General features: G+C 37.1%; 1 protein-coding gene across 17 annotated transcripts in view; it reads right to left on the bottom strand.

Annotated features, from left to right (window-relative positions):
- Positions 1 to 13,933: 13,933 nt before the first annotated feature.
- SOX5 (SRY-box transcription factor 5) overlaps positions 13,934 to 20,261 on the bottom strand; it is a 1,003,105-nt gene continuing 996,777 nt past the window's right edge. For all 17 annotated transcript variants that reach the window (XM_078075751.1, XM_078075750.1, XM_078075752.1 and 14 more), the window contains one exon: positions 13,934 to 18,900. In XM_078075751.1, coding sequence (XP_077931877.1) covers positions 18,597 to 18,900 — 304 coding nt within the window. In that variant the 3' untranslated portion in view covers positions 13,934 to 18,596. The remainder of the gene's footprint in view (positions 18,901 to 20,261) is intronic.

Raw genomic sequence — 20,261 nt, forward strand, 5'->3', positions numbered from 1 at the left:
AAGTCATATATATAGCTGGACATTCAATCCCAGTACATGGATACTCTACTCTGTCCATTTTGGTATGCTCTATTTTTAAGGATTTTCCAGGCAGAAGTGAAGAGTTTTACTTGACTCATGATTTAAAAATTGGGTGTGGGAAAGAGTTTTTATCATAAATGGAGTTCATTTATTCCTTCCATGGAGACTCTAAGCTTCTTATTTTCAAAACAAGAGAAATCTGTTCTGAGGCAAAATGAACAGAGGTTTGGAGTAGAGATCCAATTGCCTTAAAGAAGGCAGATCTAAAATGGACTAGAAGCAAAAGACATGTAAACTGTATGTTTTCTGGAAAGAAATTTGGCCAGAAAAATATCAAACATTCTGACCTATTAATACCTATAAGGAAATAAAAATGTACCAACAAAGACTTATATACATAAATGTTCACAAAATTATTTACAAAGCAAAAACTGAAAATTATCTACATGCTTGATTAGAATAAGAAATTCCTTGATATTCTCAATCTTTCTGGGGGGCTAAGTCTTCTTAAGTCTTCTGGCATAAATGAAGTCGAATAGTAACTTATCAGGTGGAACCACGCTAGTCTAAATCAAGGCTAGCCCAGTTGTGCTGGTGTTTTGGCAATTTGCAGAACTACCACAAATGATAAAAATGAATTCCTAAGCTGCCAAAAAATTACTGGCTCAAATGAAGGCAGTTTCTATTTGGCTAAACTCTTCAAGAGGATAGTCATTAACATTTTGAAACTTCCATCATTTGTTATTTCTGAAGTTAAAGGGAAGTTAAGCTGAAAACTTTAGGAAAAAATTCCTGTATTAAAATAAAGCAAAGTTTTTGCCCCCCCCCCCACCCCGCCTTTTCTCAGTTGTTTTTATGGGCCTAGATGCTTGGAGACAAAGCTAACACAACAAGAAATTTTAAAAATGTGGTTTCAGAGAGCAGCTTCACTGTCTTATTGATAAACTGATATATTATTATCAAACCAATTTTAATTCAGTCTTCAAAATGTAATCGTTCTTTCAGAAACACCAGGAGACACTTTAAGAATAATGCATTTTGTCCATCATTTACTTTCATCTGTCATTTAAATACTGATTTTTTTCCCCATAGGGAGAAAAGGAAAGTTTTACCATGTTTTCAACATGCTGTCAAGGATGTCTTTATTGTCATTCCAGGAGATGTCTATGCAATTTCCTCTCCCTGGAGGGATGATATACCGACCTTCCTCATTCAGACAGAATAAAGTAGGTTATGGTGGCACTACCCACCTCCTACATATAACTTCATTTCTATCAGCAAAGAGATAAAAGAAACTTTGGGAATTAAAATCTCTTCTACTTCATTTCTTAGTGTTCTTTTCAGATGGAATTTGGAAACTGAGGTTGATCGTTAATTAAGATCTAAAGATTTGCAAACTTCCTCTCAAAGTCAACCATTCATAAGTGGTCCTGCTTACTGATGAAAGACAGAAAGGCAGAAAGTATTTTCTGAAACCTCAGAGACAGAAGGTGTTCAACACAGATGTTCAGGTGAAGTGGCAGTTCCAAAACACTGTCCCAGGGAGACACTTAGCATGTCTGACTCCATATTGCTTCTATCTCCCTTGTTGCTGTGACCTAGAGCTTAGAGACCCCGGCTTAACCCTGCATACAGACATGTTAATCATCAGAGGAATTTGAAAAGGAATTTAAAGCTGAGATTTGAAAAAAAAAACAACTGCTTTTTTTTTTTTTTTACCCCAACTTACCTCACTCAAGGAGATAAGGGAATACGTACAGAAATGACTATGCTATGTTTAAGGTTTACAGGAATGACATGACCAGATTCCTGTACCCAAAATCAAATGACCAAGGACAAAAGAAGTTATACAACCTTCCTCAGATGTCAGTCACCTTTTCACTCTAACCCCCTCCTGAGTTCCCCTCTTCCTAACATAAAAGAAGCTCAAATCTCATGCTGGGGGAGATGGTTCCTGGGGATGTTATCCACCATGTCCTCCATTTGCTGGTTTTCCAAATAAAGTTGATTTCCTCCCCCCAAATCTTGCCTCTTGACTTGCCAGTCGTGCAGCAAACAGAATGAGCGTGGAATCAGTTACAACACCTGCTTACTCTTCTTTAAGTTAAAAAAAAAATGTATATATTATGAAATGCTATGAAGAAGTGGTTTCTGAGAGCAGGGTTTTGGCTTTTTTTCGTTTTTGTTAAAATGGTTAAAATTATGTCTTATTCAATTTAATTTTTTAGTAAGTTAAGAATTAGAGTATACTCCCAAAATTAGGGGGAAAGATTAAAGGATATATAACAAATTACTTCCTCAGATTAGGTTAATGAATATATAGGGCTGGTAGTTTGACCAGCCCTAGGGACAAGTTATCAAGTGTCAATCTTTAAAATTAGTAACAATCCCATTGATGTCATTAAAATCTTTTACTTACTTTAAGTTAAATTTTCAAACAATTGCTCTTGCATATAAGAATAGAATATTCATTGGTATGAAATTATGCACAAGACCTATTTGCAAAGTCCCCATGTCCATCATCCATTCATCCATTAATTTATTATCTTATTTTTTCTGCAAAACTTATTGTCAAGTGCCACGCACTATGTTAAAACACTGAGGATATAGAACAAAAAAAGATACCTTCCCTTCCCTCAAGGGAGTGCACAGTCTAATTAGCAAAAGAGATTTGCAAGATAATAAATACAATACTGTATTTTTAAATAATATTTTTTAAAAATTTGTTTATTTATTTGAAAGAGACTGTGTGTGTGCGCCTGCGGGTATGAGTGGGGAGAGGGGCAGAGGGAGAGAATCTTCAAGCAGACTCCCACTGAGTGTGGAGCCTGACGAGCGGTCGGCCACTTAACTGACTGAACTACCCAGGGGCCCCTTAAATAATATGTTTAAAGTATATGCAGCTTTATATTTTTAAAGTATAAACAAGGAGGGTAAATTGTGCTACAGAGAGGGAAAGTTAGAGGAGATTATATGGAAGACATTTAAGCAGGGAACCATGGCAAAATGATACTAAGATGATATAAATTGCTCTGATCTTGAATCCTTACCCCCAAAATTGAGTTACCATTTCCTATTAAAGAATTGGAGCTTTGAGAGATCAATTAACGTGCCTGAAGTTGCTTAGTGACTAGAAGTTGTTTCAGATTTTTAATCTAAGTCGTTGTCTAAAACCTGTGTTCTTTCCTCTATTCAACATTGCTCAGTCCCACACCTCCTTGTCTGAGACCTGCTATAAAGATTTCTCTCCCCCCTCCGCTTGTCTTCAAGATCAATGCCACTCATGACATGTCTTCGTTTTTTTTTTGGACCCTCACTGTATTTAGTTTCAAGGAACTATAGAAGCAGAGAAATGGAAGGGATAGTCGAAGCCATCCAATTCAACAGTTCTTTCACAACAAGGAGAAAGAAAAAAGATCCCAGTGAAGTTAAGTGACTGAGCAAAGTCAGAAAGCTAGTTAGTTGCAGAGTAGCTCCAGAACCATCTAGTCCAGGCACATTCCCATACGCCTAAACTGTTGCTTCTCTGGGTGGTCATAATACCCAGTGGATATAGTTTGTTTTAGGGAAAGAACTGGCTTTCTTCTTTTTATCTTCAAAAAACGTGCTAAGTACATGGGAGTGGGAAGCCAAGAGCCATAAAATGAAAGGTAACAAATAAATAAATAACTCTGTTCGGCATAAGAAATGGGGGTATAAAGGAATAAGAGGAGAATCAAGAAGGCAGAGCATCCAAGCTGGAGCCCCAAATTGTCAAGGTCAGAGAGCATTATTTTTAGAGGTGTAAGTGGTATTTCTATTGTGTGGCTAGAACTTCAATCCTCCTTAAAGAGGACTTCAATTACTTCTATTTTGACGTCAGTCTGTACTTTGTAATTGATTAAGTTCTTTCCTGCTTAACTCTTAACTCACAGAAAAGACCCTGAAGGGCAAAGCATCCCTTGAAGCTACGCCCTCTAGCGGCCCTCTTGCCAGCAAGACCCGGTGTGATTGACCTCAAATGATCGAGCTGACCTTTCCTGCCGGTTGCATGTACCCACCGACCTTTGTCCCACACTTGCCTTATATAAACCTGGAAGTATTGTCAACACTTTGGAGACAGTCTTTGAGATTTTAGTCCATTGTCTTCCTGATGTTCGTCTCACTGAAATAAATTCCCTTCTCATTTCACCACCACTCGTCTCTGTGCCTTTGGATCTTGCTAGGAGTAAGGGGCCAAACTTGGTCTTTTTGGGGGACCCCGAAGCCAGGTTCACTTGCATCCCTGTGCCCCATTTACGCTCTTTGTCTTCAACTTTTAGGAAAATCTACTACGTGCATCAACTCCTTATAGTATGGCAATGAAGGAAAAGGAACTACATTCCATCTCTGGGATTACATTGTGAAGTAAAAAATCCTGATTTAGTAAGGAGAGACTAATATTAGAAAGGATCGCTGCAACAGGGGGTGGGAGCAGGAAAGGATTTTTGCAGGGGAAAGGGGGCTATGTCAATAGAGAGAACTCTGACCATAACACAGGCAAGAGTCTTAAGAGTTAGGCACAAAGAGTTGTATAGTTTCTGTCTTTGTTTTTAATAGGGGAGGAATACCTAGAAAGAACCAGGTGTGGGGAAAGTGGGATAAGAGGGTGGCCTGATGGGAGAGTAGATCAGAGTGATTGATCCTGAGGCCAGGCTGTTCGCAGAAGGGGCTGTGTGCTGGCTCAAACTGAGGGTGGGTCAAGTTCAGGGGAAGGAGAGAAACTGAACCAGTTTGATTAACAAGCATTTTGCTCCCATAGATCAGAGAGCACAAGCAGTTCAGCTAATCATTTATGCGGCAAAAGATGGAAGTTTAGATGGACAATGTCTGGCCTTATCACAGGTAGAGGGGTGTGGGATGGGAGCACCCACGAGTCTTAATTCTATCATAAGGGAAGGGTGGTTCCTTGGCGTAAGCCTTTTTCCAGAACACAAAAGATGGTGGGGGATTTCTTCAGTGTCGCTGATTTCCAGGAATACAGGGATCAGGTAAAATTCCACACTGTAAACTTGGAGCAGAAAGAAGGGAAGAAGGAAGTGTCTGTGAGAGATAAGATGGGAGTCAGACAAGGGTCCTGTACAGATAGGAATTCGAAGTCACCAAAATGGTACCTGAAGTGCTCAGAAGTGCAAAGAACTCTTGCGCAAACTCCACGGATCAAGTCCTCATGGCTTGTCCTCCTCCATCACAGTCAGAGAATACTTGTCTGCCTTATGCCAACACCGGATGATAATTGGTCCTTGAAGACAGATCATTTGCCTCTCTTCTCTGTATGTATCCTTAGCAGCTGACATCAAGTAAGTACCAGAACTCAGTTGTGTTTCTAGTGTTTGTTTCCCTTAATTCCCATTATATTTGTAGAGAAAGCAGAAGGATTTTTCTTGATTGATGCAAAGATCACTTTGGTCTGTGAGTGCATGATGCAGTCGTGGGAAAGAGCACCCGGGCTGACGAGCCTGTGGGAGGCAGGGCAGCTGGAGAAGGGACTGGGGTGGGGTTGCCTCAAACACAGGAGCCACCCCAAGGAGCTCAGGGAACTCAGCAAGAGTCACCAGTGGTGGAGAAAAGAGGAGGACATTCCAAGCTCCCAGGGGAAATAGGACACGCATACACAGATTAAAAAATCAGATGAGATTGAAGAGGTAATTGTAGGACAGAACACATGAACTGTGGCTAGGCGTGGCTTATGTTTTCTACACTTATTCTTTAATAGGATGGCAGATGACTCACAGATATTGTTGCTGGGATTCTTGTCACTTAAAGTCTTTTCTTCCAAAGTAATAAGTGATCGAATTTCTTCTGAAATGGTCCCAATCATTAATGTACAACAACCTATCTGGTCAACTTTGGAGGAACTTCCGCCCTCTGTTGAGTCAATCAGATCACAATTACACAGGGAGTGCTCGCAACTCAATATAGCTTGGCCACCTGGTCTTAAACACACAGTTACACATGGAGGAGCCCAGGACAGGCCGGCCCCAAATGCACCACAATGGCATATTGATCATTTTGAATTGAAGCTACTTGAGAAACAACCAGTGCAAAGACACTCAGACCCTCCTCTGTCCTCCTGAAAGCAAGAAACAAATCTCCCATATGAAAAATAGCTTCCCTGTACTAAGAAGGAAAGAGACATCTTTATCACCAGAGATAGGGACTTTAAAGTCAAAAAAGCTGTAGAAATAAACCTTGTTACTTTTTTTTTTTTTTACTAATCTACTACCTCAGCCCAAATTCTACTTAGAAATCCTTACTAATTAAAGCTCAAAAACACCTGTTTTCCTCATCCTGGAAATTTCTCAAATCTATCATTTTTTTTTGTCTAAAATGGATAAAAACATTCCCATCCAGCTGGAAGACCCTGGAGGGTAGAGGGAAGAATTCTCTCTCCCCAACAAACACTTGATGGATATTTTTTGGGAAGAGATGAAAAAACTTCACAGCATTATCATGCAGAAATGAAAGTGAGTGTGGCCTCACATGGCATGACAGTATGAATTGGGGTATTCTTTGTAGTGTTCAGTAGCTCTAGCTGATTACGCTAGTGTGAACTCAGACCTCCTGATGCCATGATCTAAGTCAAGAAACAACTGGAGGTTCCTAAAGTCTTGTTTTCTCTTTCATACTCCCTAGAGTTTGGAGAGGAGGTATGGAGGAAGAGAGAAGGAGTTCAAAGGGATATTCCAATTGAGAGGAAACCCCACAAAGAATATGTGGTAAAACAGCAAGAGCTATATGAGCTATAAGAAAATAGATAAAAGCAAGGGAGGAATTCATACTTTTATTGATCTACGATATTATTTTATTTTGATGCAGTTGGAGTTTTTCTAGTTAAATGTTAGTTATTTATTAGTAGTTCAATTCTATTGGGTTAGGAAATAGTCTACACCCGATTTTTTTAATGATGCACTACCTTGTTGAGTGTGGAAAAAGTTCCATAGGCACTTGGAAAGAATGTTAATTCTATCATCATTGGGGGAAGTGTCCATTTGACCGTGTTTGTTAGTTAATTGTAGTATTCAGCCCTTCTATAACTTTACTAATTTTCTTCCAGCTTGTTCTAATAGTTATTGAATGAACTGTATTAAAGGCCTCTGTTATGCTGGTGGATTTGTGTATTTCTCTATTTAGTTCTGTCATTTTTGGCTTGTTTTATATCATTCAAAGTTATGATTTTTAGTACATAAATTTCAAAAATTCTCCTATCTTCCAACTGGATCGATTCATTTGAAATATATTTATCTTTTGTAATGCTTCTTGTCTGGAAGCCTCCTTTGTCTGATGTTAGTAAAGTGATCATATGTTTCTTTTCATAGTATTTGCATGATCTATCTTCCTCCATCACTTTACTTTCAACCATTTTGGGTTATATCTCTTGTGGTAGCCTGCATTTTATTTTATTTAGTCTAGTCTCCCTTTACATTTTTTTTATTATTATTCCATTTTTTTTCTATCTTAAAGTTGGTTATAAATTCTTTCACTATTCTATTTTTGGCTACGCTAAAGATCACCACATGCATCACTGATTTCTTGATGCTGCCAGACAATTAGATTTTTAAAATCTATTTATCTTCTTCCCTTGTTTCATCATTGCTGTCATGAATTTGCTTCTACATTTATTTAAAACTTGACAAGGCATTGTGTACAGATTCAACTCATTTATATTAACACATATATTTTGCCATTTCCAGTGCTCTTTATTTATATCTGCAGTTCCATTTTCCATGCAGAATCATTTTCCTTCAGCCTGAGGAAATCTCTCTAATACTGTAATCAGATCTGTTGAAGATGAGTACTCCAAGATTTTGTTTGTCTGGAAATTTCTCTATTGCAATTTCATTGCGCTAGGATAGTTCTTGTGGTACGTAGAAGTCTAGTCTGGCAAATTTTTCTTGCAGCACTTTAAAAATATGATTTCATTGTTTTTAGATTCCATTGTTTCTATCGAGAAGTCAGCTGTGTTTCATTGTCACTTTTTTGGTGATCATGTACTTTTTCCTCTGGCTGCTTTTAAGAATTTAATCTTTGTTATTGGCTTTCAATGGTTTTACTATAATGTTTATAAACGTGGTTTTCTTTTTACTTATCCCACTTGGATTACCTGAACTTCTTGAATCTGTGTGATATCTTTTATTAGTTTTGAAAAGTCCTCAGCAATTATCTCTTTAAATACTTTTTTTGATCAATCTCTGTATTTTTCTAACTAAACTCTTTTCCTTTTTCCTAATCTTACTAAACCTGTCTTCTTGTGTCTACTTGATTGTTATTCATAGATTTCACCTCTTTATCTATTTTGTCTATTTTTCATAAATTTTTGAAACTATATTAGCTAGAATTATGTTGAAGTCTTTGTTTGCTAACTTTAATATCAGCTTTACTTGTGGGCCTACATCTACTGTTTGTTTTTTCTTTGATTATCAGTCATTTCTTTGTCTTTTCCTGTATTTAGAATTTTTTTATTCCTAAATTTTTTTAATTAAAAAAAAAAAAAAACTACAAAGAACCTGTTTGATTTAATCTTCTGCCATAGTGGAGTTTCCCAGTCTTGTGTTGGACAGATAGGGTGAAAGGCTGATTATTTTACTCTTATCAGGAATTTAGTTGTATCAAGGCTGCTTGGCAGTTTTTTTTTTTTTTTTTTTTTTTTTGGCAGTTTTAATAATACTCAGGCTACCTCTATTTTGCCTCAGAGTGTGGTTTTCCCAAACTTTGCTTGTGAGCATAATGGGTATTTGTCTCCTCAGCCATGAAAGACTGCAGGGGATTCAGTTCTGCCCTTTTTTTTTATTTTTAAGATTTTATTTATTTGTTTTACAGAGAGAGATACAGCGAGAGAGGGAACACAAGCAGGGGGATTGGGGGAGGGAGAAGTAGGCTTCCCGCCGAACATGGAGCCCCACGCGGGGCTCGATCCCAGGACTCCAGGATCATGACCTGAGCCGAAGGCAGATGCTTAACAACTGAGCCACCCAGGCGCCCCTCAGTTCTGCCCTTTGAAGATATCCAGTCTGACTCTCCAGAATCCTACCTTTTGAAGATAAAATCTGTCAAACATCTTGAAAGGGAGACTAGCTGTGCACTTGAGGCAGGTCCCACATCTGGCTGGACTTTGTTTCCTAAGCACTAAAAAGCAACAGGAGACCTCAATCTCTCTTTGAGAAGCTTTTACCATAAATCTCCTGCATCCTGCACAGCCATAGAACTCAGAAAATATGCCATTAGTAAAACCAGTCTTGTGTTTGAGGTCCCTCAAGTTTCTGATTTGTCACTTCAGATCCATACAACTGCTTTGCTGGTCTCTTTTTCACGCAGGAGCTGCCGAGACTTTTATGGCAACCTTCAGAATTTGCTAATGCCTTCATTAAATAGAAATGGTTAGCAACCATCAGCTTCACCTAGGACAGAGTCTTGATTTTCTAGAATTGTGGTTCATCTAGTCTCATTTTTCTCCTCTAATGCCTTTAAAATACAATTTTTGTGATTTTCTAGCTTTTTCTAGTTGTTCCAGGGGGAGGGTGGCCATTCACCACCTATTACATTTATATAGAAGCCGAAGTGTCAGTAAATATTAAAATGATTCTTATTCTCATTTGAAATCCCATATCACTTATAGTCTTTGATGCATTAATCATATTCTTATATTGTTTTATTGCTTAATGTATGCTAGTCTTATTTCCTTGGAAATTACAAATGTTGAGGGAAGAAATATTGTTTTATGTCTCGTGTAAACCTATCATAATACTGAACATAGCATAATTAAAAGCCAATTTGAAACATCTGATAGTTGAAAAAGCTGGTCTATGGGACATGATAAATATTCATCACAATCACAATTCTTCCAGCTTTATCCTTGTAAATCCTTGTCTAATCCATATATCCAGTTATCTATTCATATGTATACCCTCTCTCTCACTGGCCCCCTGCAAATTGTTTGCATAAAACTCTTCTCAAGGATTGATAGAGTAAGCATATAGGAAACAAATCTGTAGCTTTTGTAAATCTGCTTACAAAAAAAGTGGCTCTTTGCATTGTTTCTTATCCTTTAAGTGTGAAATCCATCCAAGAATTTAGGGCAATGAAGGTTTATTTCTCATGATAAACTTGCATGCTTCCTTCAATTAAGCAATAAGAATTCTCTAATCCATGTAGTTTCTTCTTTGCCCTGACTGCTATGAAAATAAGGGCTATTTTTTTGTTTAGTGATTAGAGCTGCATGAGTGTATGTGTAATCTGTTTTTATTCTTACTCCTTACCCCTTGTTTCTTTATGTGGTATGTGTTAATTGTACATTTTTGTAATTGTATATTTATCACAAGCCGTACCAAATTTTGAAAATGGGTGAGAGTCTATATAATTATATAAAGCCAATATGATGGACTAGAGAGCCAGAGGATCATCAACTTTGACAAAGGTTAGGCTTTTTTATTGCCAGGAGAGCCAACTTAGCATCATTTACTTAGTATTTGCCAAATATTGAATCATTAGCACAACTTCATATGATTATCATTCATTTTTCCTGACTTATATTTTTTTATTTATAAAAAGGTTTAAATATCTTTCCATGATACAAGCTCAGGCTTTGTGTGTTTAAAATTTACAGAAAAAGGGTAAAATTTCCAAAACTTTTTAAAGGTTTGCCAACATAAGCTTTGGGCATCTTGAAGTATCTGAAAAATTAAATTGCCTTTTAAAATTTTACTAGAACAATAAGAGACAAAGATAAAGCTCCACCAGAGGATTTTATGAGCAAGAGCCCAAGATTTGGGTGACATAATAGGCTATAATATCAAAGCTTTAAAGATGTGTGGAATTAATAGGTTAGGGAGAAATTGATAACTCTTTAATGAGGACAATCTAAAATTTTCTTTTCAATAACTATAGTTAGGATTTGTGCCCAAATGTTATACCACTGGCAATTTCTTTTCATTTTCCAGATGTCAAATGAGCTCAGCCCATAAGAAAGCAGATTGTTAATTCCATTCATGTATGTTAACCCCGCAGAAGACAACGTTGCTTGAAGGATCATTTCCAAATAAAAAGGACAAGCTGTGTAATTATTTGGAGCCTACTAGTAATGATTATAGTCCTGAATGAAACAAAAGTTCATGCAACCACAATTTGTAAACTTGTGCTGTAGTCAGTTGTAGGTTTGGTGTATAAGAAGGGAAAATGAACGCTTACTGAGGACCAGTGTTGGAGCAAGTTGAATAAAGTCAGTCCTCTGTGTAAGTCATTAATTACCTAACTATTTCCTGTGGTAGTTTCTCCAACTTTTTATCAAGACCACATTAATTTATCAAAAAAGTTATCATGACAGTGATTTTTATAAACAAAAGACTTTATTTCAAATATATTTTACAGTTTGTGTGTAATTAGGATTGCTTTCCAGACTCTGAAATTTAATACTAAATTGAACAAGCAAGGTACAAAATGGTGGTGTTTACTTAGGCCTACTGAATTCCTACAGTTCTGGTTTTTTTTTTTTTTTTCCTTTTTAAATTGAATCAGTAGAGACATCAATGATAAAACAACTTTCATCCTCTTGGTTATATTTTGAATAGCAACAAAATACCATTCCATTCCATATTCGTCTGCGTATTTAGAAAATGGCACTAATGGGGGGGGTAAAATCTCATGAATCTGGACCTGACTAATTGAAAAATGATGATTATTGTGATCAGAGCCGAACTGGTTCATTCTTGGTGGTAAAAATAAAAAAGCAAATTGGTAGAACAAACAAAATTGTAGGACAGATGTTTAGCCTGTTTAAGAAAACATAACTATTTTTAAGAACCTTTTAGCAATACTATTGCATACACTTTACATACTAATTACAATGCTTACTTATAAAACAGTTCTTCTCAGCTAGCTATTAGGTTGCTTCAGCAACTCAAGAAAAATAAATCTTTTTTTCATAAATATTCTTTAACTCAGACATTGGTCTAATTCATGCTTACCTTCACCTCCATTGCTATAACTGAGGTTTCAATGATGGTGTTAAGTTGTAAATAGGGATGACTGCTGAACTTCAAAATTCGGTAAGAATGACAGTGTCCTGATTTCTTAAAAACACACATGTGAACGTCCTCAAAACACCAACAACTGAAATTGGCAAATTTGAGATAAATGGAAAAAAAGAGAGAATGGGTCTCTTTTCACTATTGCCAGTATTTTTTGGTTGTTCAAGGCATTGGCAGTAAGAAAACAATCCATTATTGCATGCTAGTCCTAAATATTCCATAAGAAACTAAAAAAAAAAAAAAAAAAAAACACAAAAAAAACTGTAAAGGCCAAGAACAGAATGCTTCTAAATTGATGTATCACAGGACAAAACTAAGTGAACTTTATTTGGTAGGAAAGAGAGGGTGGTGATTGGGACTTCACCCCTGGAGGGAACAGGTTTCAGAACCAGGCGAGATCTTCCCTGTCCACATATTGTTAGCATATCCATTATGATAATGCTGTTTTTTGAAGTAAGGGGATGAGACTGTGACCAGCGTAGCCGTAGGTGGTCCATTATGAACACTGCATGGAATGTTTATCTCTTCACTTCTTCAATGGCTATTTTCCTTTCAAAAGAACCTCAATTTGTTTTGCAAATACTAAGTGGCTGTAGCTTTGTGAGTTTCCGTTATATTTTCAGTGTTCCGCTCACTTGGGAGTCTCTGAAGCCTCCTGCTTTGCTCAAGAACAACGCAGAGAACAGAGCAATGAGGATAACGTACAAGCATGGCGCTGGTGGATCAAACACAATCTAGGAGAGCTCTTTCCAAATCTCCAACTCTCGCCACTCACTGACCCTAAGCGTCAAGGTTTTCACAGAGGCTGAAAGTTAAAGGATGGTAGGCCGCAGGATCTGCAAAATTTGACACGCCAGAAGTCAATAGGAGAGGAAAATAGCCCCACCTCCTGGTTGTTTTGAGATACCAGCGCATGCCGCATAATCACCTGGAGCTGTTAAACAGCAACAGCTTTATCTCTATCCCTAGAGATTCTGATTCACTACATCTGGAGTCGCGCCCAGGCATCTACACTTTGAACAGTTAATTCTGAAGCAGGTGGTCCATGGACCAGACTTTGTAAAATACTTCAGTTAAGGGCTACAACCGGCCGAGTGTTGCTAGAGTATATCCTCTTTATATACTTAATTTATATTCATTTGAACCAGATGCTATCTGACCCAGCATCTTGGTACTTACTTAACAACCAAGCAAGCAAGCAAGCAACCAACCAAGGAAATAAACAAAAACCCCTACAGGAACCGGTTACACACAGAACTATCAAGATAGAAAAACATAATATGGTGGAAAAGACGAGCAAAAATGGTCATCGGAAGGAAAGGAGGCTTCTTGTTTTTCACATTTGCTTAAAAAGTTGAAGGTAGAATCCAGAGGCTAATGGGTATTTAGAAATACCCATTATTCTAAATTAGATGCCAGCAAGGCAAATATTAGTTATAGTGCTTAGTAATTTCACAATCTGAAATTTACATTTTTTCTATACAAACAACAGGATAAAATATAATTTTAAAGTGTAGAAACCCTGCCCCCATGATAGCATCAAACTTAGGGAAACAACATTAAAAGTGCTTCGGGCTGTAGGATTTTAAACAGTATTAGACTCAATTGCATATGAGAGCGGTATCTTTTGACATTATAGTGAAGCTAGATCCCTGCATGATGAGATGCATTATCATAAGTTCTGGTGGTCCTTCTTGCAATGTCCACCGCTAAGAATTAAATCCTTAGCTCTCAGTTCAAAGTCCACTTCAGGAAGCGGGGTTATTTATATTGAAAATGAAATTATTTTCCGTGCTTTTACTCTTTCCATAATAAAACTAAAGATTATACCTTCATAACAAGAATGGTGAAAAGAAACACAGTATAATAGGTAAAGAACACATTTGCTGTTTTTATTGGTGCCTTGCATGGCAGTAATACTGAAAAAAGAGAATGCAAAAACAAAAAACAAAAAACAAACAAAAGAACAGGTTGGTGGCAACCCACATCTTTTTTTTTAAGAGTACATAAACTCCTGTTTTATTTTTATTGTGGCATGAATGGTAACATAAAACCAAAAACATGAAAATATACAACTTATATTACACTATGTGTTATGAACAAAATATAAATCTATAACTCTATGTTATATTTACATAATTATTTATTTTATTAAATTTCAAGTGAGATGGTAGGTTGCACATACTTTGTTTTAAGCTCCAGGCATTTGATTGTCTCTTTTCTACTTTTTTTTCCCCATTTTGACTCGTAAAATCCAAAATGTTAGAAGGACTAAGAACTTTAGAGCCGGCGGAGCTGTATAAATACTGTTTTAGTGAACCAGTGACAGAAACACTGGGAAGGACAGGAATCAATCAGTAGAAAACTTAACACAACATCATCTTCAACTTGGGAAACTGATAGTTATAGGAAACTTTAAAATTAAATACTGTAAAAGCCTGTCTACACAAAAACTTACGCCCTATAAGAGATATCTGAACCACTTTAAGTGGGCTTCATAATTTTCCTTGCAGACCCCATAATTTTTATTTTACTATTAACTTGCTAGACAAATATTTTATAAACCTGTTTGCAAATATACAGTTGCTTGTTACAATTCAATAATTCACCCATTAGAATGAATGAACATTATTTTTTGATGTTTTAAAAGTGATAAAAGAGATTTCCGCTGGGAACAGTGGCAACTTCTGGATTAAGAAAATATATGAAATTGGGACCACAAAATAGTTAAAGATAATTTTCTTTAAATGAATTAAGGTAAAAGTCTACTCCGAAATCAAATCTATGAAATAATTTCATCAAAGAAAACTCTTTTATAATCGTTCCTTATAAGAGGATTTGGTTTCAATAATAATTATGTTCTTTGGGAGGGATTTTATACATGGTTAACTTTTAAATGCAGATGCCAAATAAATGTTAAAAATTGATTTAACTAATTAACTAATAAACGTACTGAAGAACAGTTTTATATTTTATCCAATTGCAGTAACTAGCCAAATTATTAGTAACTTGTAAATGAGCAACTTTAACCTATTTTCTCCAGTGATGTTCTCTTATATTCATATTAAAACATGATTACTTCTGGAGGAACTGATTACAATAGCCATAAGATGAGAGTTCAGGCAAGATTATTCCTCAGTACTGGGATGAGTGTGTGCATGTGTGTATGCGTGTGTGCGCATGAGAGAGAGAGAGAGAAAGAGAGAGAGGGATATGTGAACGGGGAGGTAGGAAAGGATAGAGGAGGGAAATGTTATCTTCATTTCAGTTTGATCTTACTCTCATTTCCTCTACCTTAGCTTTTTTGATCATCATGGGGCACAGAGAAAGAATACAAGGTTTTAGGATCCTTTACAAAAATGATAAACCAATCAAATGCCAAAAAGGCAATGTGCTAACACATTAAGTTGCTATTCATAGCACCTTTTATCAAATGACTTCAAAGCACTTTAAACATCAGTATAATTTTTCTTGTTGTTTTCTTCTGGGGAAAACTAAGGCAAAGAAACTGCGATACCCAGTGAATTCTATGTCAGAACACGAGAACAGAACGCGGGGTTCTGGACTTCCTGTTTTCGTCCAGGCACGGTACAGCCTCTCTGACATCAACCTAACTAAATAAAATTAACTTCTGAATTTCAGCAGTTAAGGGTCACCATTAACAATTTCGCTTTCCCCTTCAAATGAAACAAAATAAAGAACAAACAAAAAAAGACCAAACAGAAGTGTTTTGTCAATTCACCGGTAAGTGTGTTAGAATCGGTTTCAGCCGTGATTGCCCTCAGGGGCATCTACCTGGAGCTAAAACAAAGTATTCTTGTAGCCCAAAGTCATGAAATGAAAACAAAGCATCTTTATAACGTGGTGTAAAATAAGTATCCAGCAAACGTGAGAGGTGAACCCACATAAGTCAGAAAGAATTTGTTAACAAAGACGAAGAACAAATTTTTAAAAATCTGTTTTCACATTGTACATAATAACGATATAAAACGAGTGTCTATTTTTTTTCCTTATCCAGAGTGCTTAAAAACAAAAACAAAAACAAAAATTGGCTCTAGATGACTGTGGCAATTAAATAACTAAATGAGTGATGAGAGCATAAGTTAATTAAGATTGAACACGACCCTCCTATTCACTCCTTTGTATGAAACACCAGAACTTGACATTGTTGGGGCCAAATTTTTAAAAAGGAGAAAACTTATTGAAGGCGAAGTAAAATTGTGTGGGTGAATGTGTGTGTGTGTGTATAAATATATATATATATATATATATATATGAGTTGGAAGATGGAAATTTGTTTTAAATATCTAACAGCTTATTGGCTGCACTTCCAAATCAGAGGAGAATAAAATAGAGAGGGAGAAATAAATTATACATAACTTACTAATCTGGGAACAGCTGACCATTATTATTATTATTACTATTATTATTATTATTATTTTATCATCATCATCATTACAACACTAGCAAAAAGAGGCAGTTCAAATGAAAATACAGTCATCAAAAACAAACAGAAAAACAAAACAAAATCTCTGACATGCAGGATATGATCAGCTCCTCCAAGCAAAACCCCAGAGCAAGACTTTTGAGAGAGAGAAAAATAAAAAGGAGTTTTTTTCTTATTTATATGTAAAAATCAAACTTTTGGGTCAGGTTTGAGGGGTGGGATAGGAAAATGATGACTGGAGTGAAAACCATAGCACATCCAAGCTACTGGTTGGAGTATTTACTGTCTGATACTTCAGCACAAATAATGGCAATTGACTTTAAGTGATTTTGCATTTATTTGTACAAGCCCTATGACTGCCTTAGCATTTGGCTGGCAAAATCTAAATAAGCAGTTCTGTCACCATCAGTTGTTGCTCTATGCACATACTCTGCTGGAACCCAAAATTGGACTTCAGTGGATTCATCTTCTGGCGAGGGAAGAGTGGTGGCGAGGATCACTGGGTTCAGCCAGGCTCCATTTTGTCGGGCTGCAATGACTTTTAATCAAATCCTGCTTTTTATGGTATGGGATGCACATGGCCCACAATTGTGAAATGCAAATGGCCTCTGCCTCATTTCATGGAGAGATGAAAAATACCTTATAAAATCATCAGTTCCATTTCCTGATTAGGAAATAATGGAATGTTGAAGAAATAAGCTAATTCTGTGTTTCTGGAAAATGGCCAAATACAGTCAAAGAAAACAATGATTGTTTTGCTCGAAGTTATCAATAGGAAAACAAACAGAAATCATTAAGTAGCAAACATTAGTGGAACCAACTGACCAGGAAGAAGGGACATCTGGGAACAGTTTGCTAGTAGCTTCCATGTTATACACGCACACCTCGATTACACAGGGCCGCCTGATCCATCCAATAATAATCGTATTAGAAATTTAAAAATAGAATTTCTGAGCCCTATCTTGGTTGTCATTTGAAGTGCAAAGTCAAGGTCAAGGTTGCTTCCAGACCAGTCACTTAGGAGGATGTGGGATTTCATCCCCAGATGTGGGTTTAACTCACAATGGTTCAATGTTATTCCTATTAGTACCATAATCACACACATACATACACACAAAAATCCAAGATCAGAAAATATTTTTTCTCTAAATTTCTTATGTCTCTCTCTCTCTCTCTCTCTTTTCACCTGAGAACAGCACCTACAGTTTCCATTAAAAAAAAAAAAGTCAAATCTCACCAGCTGCTGGTATTTCAGGTTTTTCAAGGGATTGTCTAAGATATAACACTGTCCTAACTTAAGAAGGAACAGGAAAAAGGAAAGGAAAAAAAAAAAAAAAAAGGAACTGGGTCAACACTTCAGTACAAATTTGGCACTTGCTCAAAGATGTAGTGTGGTGTGCAACAGATAAAGAAAGTCCTCTAAAGAAAATAATTGCTTATTTTGTGGTAGATAGCAAGGAAGTTAAAAACAGGCTCTTTTTCCCTCTTCCCCCCCATGCACAGACTTCCATCTTTAAAGTATAGAGATGGAGAAGGTGGAGAGAAGTAAAGAGAAATTCATCTTTCTTTTTTTCTGTCAGGTGCATTACAAAAAAAAAAAAAAAAAAGGAAAGAAAAAGAAAAGGAAAAAACCCAGAAACCCCAAAAAACAAAACAAAACTTATTTCTTTTTAAAAATTGTAGCACAAAACAACAAAACACATTCACAAGCCACTTGTTGGCACTGTGTACCTGAGTGAGAATTTCTAGAACATTGTAGAACAAACAGCCATAAAGTTTATTAAAAAAAAAAAAGTTGACGGGTAAGACTTCAGTGCTTGGATGTAGCAGCTGAATTACTGGCATTATTTTACCCATAGCTTATTTCAATCTCTTGTTGTTGATATTGTTGTTTGCTTGTATTTTTTTTTTCCTTTCCAAGCCTTTTGAGGCTGAGGTCTATTAGTCAGCTGATGTCCCAACTATTTAAGACTAACAGTTAAAGTAACAGTCAGTGTATGAGAAAGTTAATGTGCTTGGCCACTGGTAAGGATGAACCAGCTAGGGCTTCTTTAAGTCCTAAGGTCACAACAATCTTTTGACCCTTATCAGTTGGCTTGTCCTGCAATATGGTTTTCACTGTCACTCCCATAATCTACATCGGGATCATCCTCTTCCTCATCGAACTCATCATAAATTTCTCCGTTGATGTCCTCAGCCTGGATCTCTTCTTTGATATGTGGCTCCTCTCCTTTCACGCCGTAAGTGCTCTGGATAACGGGCATCCCAGGCTCTGGGCTGCTGGACACGCTCGAGTGCTCCGAGGGCAGGTGAGGGGAGGGCATTCCGGCCATGGCGATGGCTCCAGGGTACACAACACCAGCAGTGGCGATGGGGATCTGTGCTTGTTGCCTGCAGAGAGGAATACCCCCCCCAAAAAAAGACCGTGGGTGAGGGATACTCACATGCAGGCTTTACTGTATAACGAATCTGTTCAGCTTGCCCAATTCTAAAATAGTGTTTCTCATCCTATTGCCCAACATTTAAAAAAATTGCATCCTCCTGTGATGTCCATACCTTACTTCTGTCTAGTGCTTGACAGATTACAAGGCATTTACATGTGGTACCTATTTGATTCTTAAAATAATTGTTTTATTACTATCTTATGAAGAAAAAAAACCCTGAGGTGCAGAAAGATTAAGCAGAAGAACTTGACCCCAAGTTCATGTCTCCTTCACTATAACATCCAGAGGTTTTAGAAATAATTAAACTAAAGATAATACAATTTTAATGGAAAAAAAAAAACCCTAAAATATTAGAGTTCTCAAAATAAAATCTTATTGCTCAGAACTCACCAGAACTCAACAGTATCACTTTGCCCACCTGGTCCCTGCCATAGCTGGGGGGGGATAGGAAGCAGGGTGGACAGCTCTGCATCTGCACAAGGCCCTGGGCTTAGAAAGACCCTATGTTTGGTTTAAAGTTCTGCTGCCGCGGTCTTGAAATTCTTAACTCTTTAACAGGAACCCCACATTTTCATTTTGCCCTGAGCTCCACAAATTATGTAGCTGGTCTTAGTGAGAAGGGATTAATAGATGATGCTCACTTATGCCTTCTTTCATTCATTCATTCATTCATTCGTTCATATATTTACTATTTCGTCAGTGCTGGGTTTCGTGCTCAGCTCTGAGAAGACTCATGCCCTGGGATGTAAATCACAGGCCACTGGTCAGAGCAGGCAGACTCTTTCCAGGGATGAGGATAGGGCAGACTTTTAAAGTCTTTTTTTTTTTTTTTGAAGGTATCCTCTTGCCATTTTCAGAACAGTATTTACTATTCTAAGCAGCCCTCGGGATCTTACTAACTTCTGTTCCAGATATGAGCAACTTTACTTCTCTGCTTTCTGAGAAAATTCTGCAGAAGCAATGAAGCTGCAGGCAGCGTAATAGGACACCGTAGCCAGGCTCACCATAGGAAGCAGGGTAAAACCTCCTGGGAGCTACATTCTTGATTCCCCAGAAGTGAGCCTTCCCGTTCACAACCTTGTCGTGCCCTAAGTAGAATCTCCATTTTGCGGGATCTACAAAGGCCACACATGTGCCTTGATCGCCCAGAAATCCCTCTATATTCCAAAGCAAGTATTTCTTTTGAAATCATTTTTATGATGTATGATCTCAAACAAGGATGGTGTCGAACTTGTCAATGTGACGCCTTAGAAGTAATGAACACCAACAAGGACAAGAACCGATAATACTTCTCAGTTTTTAATAACG

The sequence above is a fragment of the Halichoerus grypus genome, chromosome 6 (assembly GCF_964656455.1).
Source record: "Halichoerus grypus chromosome 6, mHalGry1.hap1.1, whole genome shotgun sequence".
NCBI lineage: Eukaryota > Metazoa > Chordata > Mammalia > Carnivora > Phocidae > Halichoerus > Halichoerus grypus.